The sequence below is a fragment of the Cygnus atratus genome, chromosome 1 (genome assembly GCF_013377495.2).
Source record: "Cygnus atratus isolate AKBS03 ecotype Queensland, Australia chromosome 1, CAtr_DNAZoo_HiC_assembly, whole genome shotgun sequence".
Taxonomy (NCBI): domain Eukaryota; kingdom Metazoa; phylum Chordata; class Aves; order Anseriformes; family Anatidae; genus Cygnus; species Cygnus atratus.
In genome coordinates, this window is record NC_066362.1 from 181127345 (window position 1) to 181140846 (window position 13502).

General features: G+C 43.4%; 1 protein-coding gene across 3 annotated transcripts in view; it reads right to left on the bottom strand.

Annotated features, from left to right (window-relative positions):
- ATP7B (ATPase copper transporting beta) overlaps positions 1-13502 on the bottom strand; it is a 45991-nt gene that overhangs the window by 15614 nt on the left and 16875 nt on the right. For all 3 annotated transcript variants that reach the window (XM_035542588.2, XM_050714572.1, XM_035542589.2), the window contains 9 exons: positions 8042-9269; positions 6241-6471; positions 4953-5116; positions 4018-4179; positions 2038-2114; positions 1502-1676; positions 692-925; positions 408-499; positions 168-295 (listed from right to left, as the gene is read on the bottom strand). In XM_035542588.2, coding sequence (XP_035398481.1) covers positions 168-295; positions 408-499; positions 692-925; positions 1502-1676; positions 2038-2114; positions 4018-4179; positions 4953-5116; positions 6241-6471; positions 8042-9269 — 2491 coding nt within the window. The remainder of the gene's footprint in view (positions 1-167; positions 296-407; positions 500-691; positions 926-1501; positions 1677-2037; positions 2115-4017; positions 4180-4952; positions 5117-6240; positions 6472-8041; positions 9270-13502) is intronic.

Below are 13502 nucleotides of genomic sequence, written 5' to 3' on the forward strand. Positions count from 1 at the left end.
TGCATGCAGACACAGGATTTGGATTCAAGCTCACAAAGCCCAGGCACAGAGTTCATTAAGCTGGGAAGCTATTAAGACAACACCTTTTGGTTTGGGGCTGTTTTCTTTTCTTGTAAGAAAATGTTACAGAAGATTTCACATCCCTGCAAAAGTTTAAGGGAAATTACCAGTAATGAGAGACTCATCTGCCATAGAACTGCCTTCAATGACCTTTCCATCCACAGGGAACTTTCCACCAGGAACAACTTTTACAATATCACCCCTTTGAACCAGTTCAACAGCTACTTGCTCCTCCCTGCAAAAGATACAAGTAGAACAGACAGATCATTTAGGCCAACAGCTTCAAAAGAATAATGCTTTCACATTAACTCATCAAGCCTAGGCTGAGTTTTTTTGGTCATGAATACCTGATGATAGAGTGGTCAGGTCCAAGAGTCACCACAGTGGCTTCCGTGGCTTGAAGAGATATAAGTTTAGCAAGAGCTTCTGAGGTCTTACTCTAAGAAACAAAGATACATGGTTAAGACATACTGAGATATATAAATGTTGATGCCTACTGAATATGATGATACACAAACTCTAAATGACCATAGTACCACAAATATCAGAAACATCTGACTCCAAATTAATCCGAATAGTTTTATTCTATTCTCATTATAAATGCACAGTATTTTGTGTGAAGATGAGTTACCTTTGCTATGTGTTCAAGCCATCTCCCAAGGGCAATGAATACAAACAGCATTGGAGGAGTGTCAAAGAAAGTGACAGGACTTTTCTCTGCCTTTTCAATGATGGCCACCACGAGGATCACACAGGAATACACATAAGCAATCGTTGTGGCCAGTACGATGAGCACATCCATATTGGCCGTCTTGTGCTTCAGTGATTTGTAAGCTTGTAAGTAAAAATACCATCCACCAAGAAACTGTTGGCATAAGCGTGGACAAACTCGTATTAAGATCACAGCAGTGAAAGCAAGGAGCACATAATACCCCCTATAACAGAATTATGAACATGCAGTAGATAAGGGAAGGGATTGCTGTCCCACGTGAGCTTTATATTGATGCAACTTCAGTAGAGTTGTCTACTTGGAGGTTGATTCCCTTGTCATCCTCTCACTCACCCTTCCTTGCTCTCTAAACAACTCTGCCAGCTAAATACCACCCTTTTGCTAGAAATGCAAAATAAACAAAGCACAGAAGTTGAAGGGATTTACCCGTAGTTCCCCAACCAGTTTGCAACCAATCAGGTATTTATTTGGTTTAACATTACTTTCCCCTCTTAGAAATGCAACTGGCAAAACCGTGGCAGAAGTAAGCGCTGTGAGCAATTACAGAATTGACATTTTGCAGAAAAGTCCCGCTTCATTCTATGTAGGCGGTACAGAGAAGAGTGAAGGTATAATCCGTTAAACCCTTCCAGTCTCCTGTCTTTATCAGATCAGATTATGTAAATGGCAGATGAATAAAAAGCAAACCCTGAGGAAATGCTCTGGACATACCTGAACAAAAGTGCACAGGACAAAGAAGAGCAGATTTAATATAGATAATCCAGGAATGAGATTCTGTTCCAGCACCATAGACCCATGGTGTCCGCCGTCAGGTATTAGCATATAAATCATTAGGATTAAGACAGGGATACCAAACACTAGGCTGCACAAGAAAGACTTCCTCCACCTGAAAAGTAGAAGCTGTAAATCCCCGGTCATGGCACACCCCACAGTACCCAGGCCAAACACCATGATGACAGTGCAGAGCGAGGGTATTAGTGCTGTACAAACACACAGCTTTGGGATATTTGGGATCCAACACTTCAGGACAATTTCAGTGTCTCCTACATATTTAAATGTACAGAGCTTTATCAGTTAAGAACTGAGGCTAATCAAAGTAATGAAAGTATCTAAACCGAATAGCAAATCATAAAATTAAATATGCTTTATACAAGGATAAGCTAAATTAACTGGGGAAAGTAAGGATGGTGAATTACAAGAGATGATCTACATGCACTCATTACTGAGAGAGGAAGAGAAATACTTACTGCTGTATTTCTTTTTTATGATCCAAGTTATGTGCATTTGGAACTCTTCTAGACACAGAAGCATGAAAGCCAATTTCCTTTTTATTAAAAGGGGAGGGAAGATGAGTTAGCTTTGATTAAACTAGCTATATTACTCGTAACATACTTAAATGACACTGCTTTTAGAAGAAATGTCAGAAAAGGACACTGTTCCATATTTAATAAATGTCATTTTCTTATTTATTTTCAGATCCTGCCAATGTGAAATCATATATCAGCCAGTACTCAAAACATGGACTATAAAGGACTTTTGTTATCTATACACAGAAAAAATCATAATACAGTAAGTATCCTGGTTTCTTAAGCATGGGCATCTCCCACAGCTGGAATTCTGCTGCCCTCCTCTTCAAAGGTATTTTATACACTTTCCTCCCCACTGGCATCAGTATGAGAGAGAGAAAACACCACAAAGGAAGGGAAAAATGTACACAAGTCTCTGGGCTAGTAAACCTTGCTAGCATGGATGCATTAGAACGAGTCCAGAGGAGGGCCATGACATGATCAGAGGGCTGGAGCACCTCTCCTATGAAGACAGACTGAGGGAGTTGGGGTTGTTCAGCATGGAGAAGAGAAGGCTCCAGGGAGACCTCATTGCAGCCTTCCAGTGCCTGAAGGGGGCCTACAGGAGAGATAGGAAGGACTCTGTCAGGGAGTGTAGCGAGACGATGAGGGGGAATGGCTCTGAACTAAAAAAGCGCAGGTTTAGATTAGACATTAGGAAGAAATTCTTCACTCAGAGGGCAGTGAGGCACTGGCAGAGGTTTCCCAGAGCAGCTGTGGATGCCCCATCCCTGGAGGTGTTCAAGGCCAGGATGGATGGGGCTTTGGGCAACCTGGTCTGGTGGGAGGTGTCCCTGCCCACGGCAGTGGGTTGGGACTGGGTGATCTTTAAGGTCCCTTCCAACACAAATCATTCTGTGATTCATTTTGTTAACAGTACAGTTCATAGATACATCTGAAGCTGAAAATCAGGATTACCAGATTCAGTTTAAACCTGCAAAGCTAACTGCAGAACAAAGCAAAGGTGCAAAAAGCCAGTTCTGCCTGACGCTTCAGTGAGCTACTGCATTGCAACCACTCCCCCACAACCCTCAAAAAAAAAAAAGTAAACTTAATAGCTGCATTATCAGATGCTCCTGTGGCAAAATGTACTTCACAGAACTACTCTACCAGCCTGAACAGTCTACTACTTACACGTTAACCACTGCTGCCACATCAGCTATACAGACAAAGTGCTTTTTCTGAATAAGTACTCTTAAGTATACGAGAGGAAGACAGTCTCTGCTGTTCTCCTGACTACTTTCTGTGCGTGGCTCATACAAGTTCTCTTCCCTTCTGCCAAAGAAAAAGAAAAAGCTTTGTCGGCACCTGGGCCATGATAATGGCAGATTTTATGATCTCTGCGGTTACTGATAAGCCAGGATTTTTTTTCCTTTAGAGGCTGTATCACATCCTGTTTTGATTTAAACAGTTTCTCTCTGAATTAATATGGGAATAAATGCCAGCATATACAGAGATGTTTAATACTCATGGTTTGAACAGGGTTTTATCCCTGCTGTTACAAAACTCCTTTTACAGTCTCTTCCAGTGACAAGAGAAAGTAGTAGTTTCTTCTGAAGTAACACTTCACTGAAACAACTGGAAATTGTTGATTCCACACACAGAACAGCCAGAATGGATATATAGGCACTTTTACCAGACAGAGGTTTTAAAAGTTTGGGGTTTTTGTAATTTTTGGGGGGTGTTTTTAGAGCAACAGCCTGGGATGCTATGTAATTCTGTGAAGCACAGCAGCTTCACCACATAGGCAAGACCATACACATATGGCAAACACCATACATTATCTGCAAAAGTCTGTGACACTTCCCAAATACCAGCTGTTTTATTTCTTCTTAATTTCACCTTATAATTGTTCTTTTTTTTTCTCTAAAGCCTACCTACCTCAATTATTTTTATAATGTCTCGAGGTCCTGTAATTTCAGGATCAAACTGGATGTGAGCTTTGCAAGTAGCAAGTGCAACTGAGGCGTAGAATATGCCATTTGTTCTCATAAGTTTGGATTCAATGTTGTGAACACAAGAAGCACAAGTCATCCCTGTAATCTGAAGAAAATACAATTTTAGGTACATTTAGCAGCGTCTGAAATGAAAAGCAGCCTCTTCTCACTGTCAATGTTAATGACCAGTTAATTAGCTTTAGCATTGTTGATGCAGGTTCAAGGAAGATAATTATTTTTCTTTTTAAGAAAACACTAATGACTGTTCAAACTCTGCTGGTAGTGACCAAAGCCCTCAGCATGAAGACTTTATAAAGCTGTCTTAAAGGAAACAAAGCTGAGAATATAACTATCCACTTTTATTATAAAATTCTGCAACCAGCTAGCTTACTGAAATTTCCTGGTGGCTTCAGTAAGAAATGCTCCCACTTTCTGATCTATTAGTGTAACTGCAGACTGTTGTTACCTTTCTTACAATAGGTGTATGTCAGAGAATTAAAAGACTTTTGAAGAACCTGTCCTCAATATGAACAATTTACTGATCTTACCCAAAATTCTCAGGCCTCTACTACAAACCCCCTAACATTCCCATCACGTGTTTGATGATATGTATTTTCTGTTCCATCCGTTTCATTTCCTCTTGCTAACAAAAGCCTATTTTATACATACAACTATTACTTTTTTGTTTCAGCGCTTTTGGACAGGTCCTTCTAAGATAACTTGATTTTCTTTTTTCAGCAATTAAGAAAAATCAGTGTCACCTGACAGAACTGACCTGCTGAGGCAACAACTCCTTAAAAAAAAGAACTTATAAGGAACTGCTTCTTCCAAACCTGACATTTCTACACTGACATACATTTTCAAGTATACATTACTTACAAGAAGCTCCACATTTCCTTCTGTTTCTGCATGATCTTCTATGACAGTTGCCTCAAAACCCAAATTCTGGATCAGCTGTGCTATTTCAAGAGGCTGTATGAACTCTGGCTTGTATTTTATCTCTGCTTTACCTGCCATCAGGGCTACCAACACTGAAACAATTCCTGTAGCGGCAATAATAAAAAAGGTTAGATAACATAGTTCCTTTGAGAGGAAGAAAAATAAAATATTACAGGTGATTTCTGATGTGGGCTGTAACAGCTTAGAGTCTTTTTATGTCTAGTGATCTCTCTCTGCCTCCTTCTAGCGTTGTTCCCTGGTCACTGCAGCAAAGATTTTACTGAGATGCGACCATAACACAGTTCCCTTTAGCAATGACAGGAGTTGCAACAGGTACTCTGGAAAAAAGATGAGTCTTGCTATGGTGTAATGAGACAAAAAGAAAAATCATAAGCAATTTCTACACTGTTTGCTACAAGCTCTACCCTGGATCCTCTAAGTTTGGAAAGCCCTAAACAAATTCCACTGCGCAATGTTAGACCTTTTATTTTATTTTTAAACAAATCTAGTCTTAGAATCAAAAAACAAAGCATAAAAATCAAAGGCAACAAAAGTGATCTGAAGTGCTAGATGTTTTTTGATTTGTATATTGATGCAGTGAGCATCACTGGGAGACTGGGGGCACGGGAATCCGTAAGCAAAACCTTCCTCTAAGGCATGCCAACATGAGACTGGGGACACAGGAATCCGTACGAAAAACCTTCCTAAAGCATTGGAGCAAACAATACTACGGCTCATCTGTTCATGTTCCATATAGTCAGGGCAGAGGTAGCTCCAGAATGCAGAGTTTGAACCTAATAAGCCTTGCTGTGCCTCAAGTAATTACTCAGGCACTGGAGCCACACATTTATTTGCACTTGCTTGTGCAAACATATGCTGAAGAATAAGTTTCACATCGCAAATGTGTCAGAGCTCTCGACAGCTCTGGAAGAGATGGATTGCTCTGTAAGGCCCTGCGAGCACAATGAGAACAATGTCTCTGTTCTTATCTTGAGCCTTATTTGAAATGTCCACCATATTACAACAACTTCCTGTTGCAAAACAGTTACGTCCATCGGGTAGGTCCACCAGTGCAGCAGGATAGTTAAACAGTGACATGGTTACATTAGCACTAACAAAGAACATGAAGTCTATGCAACCTCAAGATGTTCTACCACAGACTGCACAGAATACCTCCTCCAACCACTAGACCCATTCAGACTCATTACAGGAATGTCACATTTATTACCTTCTTCTTTCTGCAATTTTCTTTCGATGGTAGACACGCACGATGCACAGGTCATGCCAGTGACTTGCAAAAAACACTTCTTGGCTTCACTGGGCTGGTTTGGCCCATCGAGGTGAGGACTCTCCAGAAGAGCATCTGAGGCACGATCCTGGCGAGGAGACTCCGGAGCTCGAGGCTGCACCGCGGCATCGCTGGCATCAGGCCGATGCTTGTGTTCTCCTGTGCCAGTATCTTGAATAAACGCACAATAAAGTGAACAAACACTATTTGAGGCGCGATACGATGACACAAAACTACAAGCAGGCCATATTTATCAGTCATGCAAAGTCTCAGTTGTTTGAAAGGTGATATGGCAATCTTGGTTTCTTCATGGAAATGATACAGATTGCTACTGTGTGTGTAACAACATACACTCACCTGCGCTCCTTACATGACCATGTAACCCTGCACAGCCCCTTTTCCACTTTCAGATGGCAAATGGCTCCCTCCAATTTCAATGCCTAGACCTGACAGCTACCTCTGCTCAATAAAGATCTGTTGGGATCTAGAGGGGCCTTATCCAGCACAGACAACACAGCCCAACCTGACGGTCATTTTGTCCTTGCTGCCTTCTACACAGAGCTCATAGCATTTCATCTCTACCAGGAAAAAGGACGAGTTTCTCAACAGGTGTCTCTTTCTGGAACAATGTTTATAATGCAAGTATTGCAAAATGAGTAGTGGGAGGATTTGCAGCACTCAGACCTCCACACACACAGGCCCACTGTGATCATCTTTGTTCTTTGCCAGGTTACAACCACCCAACAACTAACTCTCCCAGCTGCACTCGCAAACCAGATCTCAGGCGGAATATTTGTATAAAGGAGCAAGAGTTGCCTCTGAATGTGTTAAACACAGGGGCTTCCCTCCTTTTCCACAGATAGATCAGGAGCTCTCCTACCAACAAATTACAAAACAAACAAATCAGAATTAAATGTCACATATGAACTCCTCCTCATTTGTAGCTGTTCCATAGGTTCAGAGGGATTGGACCCATAAGAAAAGCTCACAGGATTGGGTATATCGGGATTAAACCAATTAATTCCAGGCAAACTACATCTGTGTCTGAGAGGAAATCTGTTCAGAGCTGAAGCAAGTAAATATTGCCACTTTTGAAATTCAGAGAGATTACACACCATAGCAACTTCTCAAACATTGAGCACGTGTACAAAGTGTACAAACTGTGATGCAGCTGACATGTAAAAGCATTGCCTGCTTCCCACCAAAGGGTACATGAAGCACTTTGCTGAAAGCAATGCTTAGGTCTTGGATAAAAATACTGAAGAAATAAAGGATTAGGACACTAAGAAGAGATTTTAACTAAGTAAAAAGTGGTTTTAAATGAAATGTATTTCTTTAGGTTTGTACTTTTTCTGTATTTTGGAATGTAAATTAAAGCATTCAGTTCAATAGATCTACTTACAGCAGCCTGTAGGAGGCTGGAGTAGTCCACAGGAGGAAACCTACTGCAGAGGGTAGGGGCATCTGCCACTCTGAAGACTTTGTGCCAACTTCCAAGCCTTTAGGTTTCATAATGCAAACTAACTCTTCCACCTCCTAGTGCAGCTTTTAAGAGCTGAAATGAGGTGCTTCACAGCTGAAAGGTCTCTCCCTTACTAAGTGAGATCAGATCAGACCAGTCCCTTAAGAAAGGTAACACCAACACAACATTTTAAGAGTTATCTCCAGAAGAGAGCCTCAACTCAGATATCTCATGGCCTAGCTTGGCACTCTACCCCCAGAAGAGAAAAAACACTGTTACCTGTCAGCACGGACACATCAAACCCCATATCTTCTATGGCAGCTCTCAACTCCTCTCCATTTGTGACAGCTGGATCATAACGTATGGTCCCAGTCTTGCCAGCTAAAGAAACTGCTATGTGCTGCACACCTTGTCTCTGCGATATTGTCCCTTCTATGGACTGTACACAGGAATTGCAGGTCATACCATCAATCCTAGTAACAGCCGTGCACGTCGTGTCGTCCAGTGGCTCTCCGGCAAGACCGCATAGCAAAGCAGGCGATGGAGATGCCTGGTTATTTGCTTCTGAATCATTAAGGAGGCACACTTTAAAGTTCCCAGGTGGAAGGGACTCAATAGCTTGCTGCAAAGCTGACACGGTAATTAAATTTGGGCTGTACTGTACAACGGCACATTTATGCTCCAAAGACACGTTAATACTTTGCACGCCTGGAAGAGAGGATATGTTTCCTTCAATGTTTCTGACACAGGACTTGCAGTGCATGCCTTCTATCTGTACAGCCACGGTAGCTGTGCTACACATCTTGGCAGCCTGTGGACCCAACCCGCTGCTCTCAAGACTTGCCGGTGTCTCCTTGGGGTCTGCGCTCTGCAGGCGCCCAAGATCAAGCACACCGAGCTTCAAAGGCGTCGATTTACTCTTAACGGTGCAGTCGTACCCCAGGCTACTGATATGGCTCTTGAGTTCCTCGGGCTGAATGATGTAAGGCTGGTAAGCGATGATTGCCTCCTGGTTAGCGAGCGACACCTTGATTTTTGCCACACCATGCAGCTTCTTCATCTTTCCTTCAATGCTGGTGACGCAGGACTGGCACGTCATGCCTTCTATCCGAAGCTTTATTACCGCTTCTCTCGAGCACGGTAAACTTACAGACGCTGGTGTCAACCTCTCTTCTGCGATGTTAGCGTCAAAGCCCATGTCCTGAATTTCCTGGCAAATCTGTGCAGGGCTTATTTCTGACTGCAGGTACTTTACTAGGGCATTATTCTGTTCAAGGGAGACTTTAATACTCACGATGCCCTTCACCTTGGAAATTCGTCCTTCTACTGACTGCACACAAGACTGGCAAGTCATCCCCACAACAGTGACTGCAACAGTGTGCTCTTGGGAAGATGGTGAAGGCAGGGTTTCAAAGCCCTCCTCGTAGCCCATGTTGTCAAAAGCAAAATTCTGTTTCATTGTAGGTTCCAGCGCACAGCTAGGAGGGGAATCGGTGTTGGACAAAGCCTAAAGAGAAAAATAAAAATAAAATGCATGTACCTTTATCACTGTAAAAGCAGCAATATTCTTCATAAGCCCTCAAAGCAGCCTACTTCCATCAAAATATTTCAGTGTTAACTTACACTTGGACTACACTACAAGTTAGCTATGCAGTATGAATCAGGCCTCTGACACTCCTCTTGAGCAGCAATTTTAGAAATATCCACATTCCCAATCCAATCATTTATAACTTGTGCGCTCCTGCCGTGCAGCCCGAGCTCTGCTCTTCACAGCAGACTGTCACCGGCACAAAGGGTCACAGGAGAGCGCACACTGAACATCTCTCCACAAACATCAGGAGCCAACAGTTTGGCCAAGCCACTACCAAAACAAAATAATACACCCACAGAAAACAGATTTAGGAAATGCCAGAGCCCGAAACCAGGCAGGACCGGTTGCATGATACCTGCAGCAGCATACGTGTACACACAAGGGTCTGGATAGTCTGCAAATATACAGATCTTTGAATTTAAAATCTACTCTCAAAGATTTTAAAAGACATGTATGCAGATGCTTCCACTATAGTTTAATCTACCTCGTTGTGAGGTACCTAACAAAGATCAGATATTGAGCTCCAAGAGCTCGCTGGTTTGATCCAACACCAATTTTCCAAATGTCACAGCCATCACTGAAGTAGATTAGCCTGAAGTGGATTAACCATCAGTCAAACCATGGCCCACAATACTGCAATTCTACAGTTCAGTGCACTCAATTCAATTGAAAAATGCAATATTAATAAAAATTATAAAGGCGATGCTTCTCACGGAAGAGGTAATGAGAGCACAACTCTCCATCAAAGGACTTCGCAATGGGGAGGACTTAGAAGGGGAGGGACAAGCCCAAGATCTCCAAGTTTCATGGAAAGAACTTCAAAATTCATGTTTGGGACTTGAGGCAAATTTATCTCCTAAAGATCTAGCTGGAAGCTACTATGACAAACCTATTAACTTGCTTGTGAAGGGCTCTCCATCGCTTAATAAAGCAATACGCGTCTTCTTTCTGCTAAAGAGAAAAAAACAAACAACTCTCTCCTCAGTACTGCAGCACAAACGAGAAGCATTTAGGCTGCTTATTAACACTAGACTGCTCCCAGTTCATTTCATGCAGCATTCAAAATTCATTAACTTGATTTTGTTTCATGCTTAGAGAGCTCGGGAATAATGATGTCTGGGGTCACGACCAAAATGGCAAAAATTAAAACTAAGAAATTTGCTTTCAGTCTTCTCTGTACTGCATTTATTAGAACAGAAGGAGAATACTCCCTGGGAAAACAGAAGTGCTGGTAAACAGACAGAGGCCACTGCTTCAGTTGTGTGCGTGCAGCACTCCTCTGAATCTCACCTTCAGGTAAAGGCAGAAATGGGTTTCCTGATGAGCCCATCACCTCCTGCTCTATAGAACAGTTCCCTGAGCTTTTGCCATGGATGTTTATGGAGGCCCCTAAATAAAAATCGAAAGCAATTGAGTCTTCAGGCTTGACTCCCATTAGCGGTGCAGGCTCAGTTCACAGAACCACAGCACAGCAGAGGCTGTCAGGGAGCTCTGGAGGCCCCTGGCCCCAAGCCCAGCTCCAGCAGGGCCCCCCAGCGCAGGGTGCCCAGGACCCCGTCCAGGCGCCTTGTGCCGCTCTCCCAGGAGGAGACCCCACAGCCTCTCTGGGCAGCCTGGGCCAGTGCTCAGCCGTCCGCCCAGCACACAAGTGCTGCCTGGTGCTCAGAGGGAGCCTCCTGCCTGCCCCTTGGTGCCCACTGCCCCTGGCCTGGCACTGGGCACCCCTGACAAGAGCCTGGCTGCGGCCTCTTTGCCCCCTGCCTGCGGGGATTCACAGCCCTGGGTGAGATCCCCCTGAGCCTCCTCTTCTCCAGGCTGAGCAGTCCCAGCTCTCCTGGCCTCTGCTCACAGGAGAGGTGCTCCAGGCCCTTCCTCACCTGGGTGGCCCTCTGCTGGGCTCTCTCCAGTGTGTCCAGGTCTCTCTGGCAGTGGGGGGCTGAGAACCGGACCCAGCACTCCAAGTGTGGCCTCACCAGCACTGAGCAGAAGGGAAGGATCACCTCCCTCAACCTGCTGGCAACACTCCGCCTAATTCAGCCCAGAGCCATCAGCCTTCTTAGCAGCAAGGGTCACATTCAGCTTGGTGTCCACCAGGACTCCTGCTTTAAGGCCACCAGGTCAAACGTGACCCCGAGATAACTAGGAGTGACGGCCACCACCATGGAAGCCATGGATGCTTTGACCAGCCTGGAGCTTCAGTGTGCACCTTCAGCTCTGCAGCATTACGAGGCAGCCCCTTGCTATCCTGGCATGAGCCCACCCTCTGTGCCCCCTTCCCTCTCTGCTTGTGGCCTCAAGGCTACACTCCAGAGATGCTGGGGTAGAGTTATGTAAATATTTTCGCTCCTGTGTCCCTTTTACTCCTGCACACATGGCAGTCCCTCTCTCCTTGCACTTTCCTCCCCAGAAGTTACTGAAATCCTCAACATAAATAGAAATATGCAGCCAGCCCCTCCCCTCAAAATAAAATACAATTGATTAATGGTCCTTATTTAAGTGCAGAAAAGACAATTCCATGCTTATTTCCTCCTATTTGTGCCCTCACAGTTTAAAAATAATATGGCGTCATATATGGGGAAAAAAAGCCTGTTTGAAAAGTGTCTCACACACTTTATTTCAAATGCTGCATAACCTTAAACATTCATTTATGTTCATGTCTACTTCGAGACGCTTATTTCAGTATTGTCCTTTGTCTCCTCTTCCCTGTCTCCAGCTCCCATGAGATTTGGGTCATAGCAAGAAGCTCTCATCTTCATGAGCACCCAGCAAAGCAAAAAGATTCATGTGTGCTACAGGAGCTCACTGTGTGCATTTACTTTTCCTTGTATAAAGGCATTTGTGTTCCTCATTCTTTGATGAAACTGAGGAAGAGCGGGGCGAGACACGCAGCCTCCTCGCCTGCTCCTATCCAACATGTTTCTGGCAGCAACCTGCAGATGGAAAACAGGCAGCATCACAGCTCTTGGGTCCTTTGATGCGTCTCCTCCACCCCACACTCACTAAGCATCTCCATCTTCCTATGCGCCTACTGAAATAAAAGTGATTCAAATTAAATAAAGTGATTAAAGGGTATTTACTGGCACCCAGTCTGCTGAAAAAAACATAAAAGCAAGGACTGATTTTACTATTTAAATGCATTTTTTTGTCACAGGAACATCAAAACTTGGCCATCAATTGATGTTTTGGATAAAAAGATGTACCAGCATTTAGAAGAATAGGCAATATTTTGTTCATTATTTGACAAAAACTGGCATTTGTGCTCTGTATGAGAACATCCTTACACATTTTTTTTATTATTAACAAGGAAAAAAATAGAGAAGTGGGTATAAAAAAAGAGAAAATCTCCCTTAAAAAAAAATCAAAATAATTTGAGAATCTCTCCCCTCTCCAAAACAAACAAACACACACAGAAATGTGCACATATTCAAACACACTATCTAGAAAGTCTTCAGTATTTTTTAACAGCTTCAAGAAATGCTCCCAGGATAAGGAGCATAGCCACATCTACGGGCATATCTGTGCAAAGGGGTGTTTCTACACTAGATGAGAGGACAACAGCAGGTTCACGTAAGGAGCTGACCATCAGGCATGCAGAAATGTGCACATTCCTACATGTAATCTCTACATTCCAGCATGTAGTCTTCCTCAGGCACACTCTAGGTCTCAAAAGAAGGTTTCTTGATAGCAGCTAACAGCTGCACGTTAAATGGCATCCAGGAGACTCTAACAAAGATACCACCTGCAAAAAAAGCCCAATCTGGGACACCCAGGTAACATTACCGAGACCAAGGTCACCACGCAAACACCAACGCTAAGAGAATGGCAGCTGGTTAATCCTGGTGCTGCACAGCCTGACGCTTCCAGGCATCACCCCTCCTGCTTGCTTCTGCCCAGAAATCTGAATGAATCAAAGAAGTCATCTGTCTGAACATCTCAATCTGAGCAAACTGGCTGCAGAGACCAACTTTTTGCCTAATGTGCCAAAGGAGGCCTGCTTACTTTTAAGGGGACGTGTACACAAAGTCTGTTTGCTCTACAACACTCCGGCATATTTTTACAATGACTACATAAAAATTATGTAAATAATGAAAACATGAAATTAGGACAATTACTTCCCTCCCCTGTTTTGCACATAAAAGTTGCCACTCA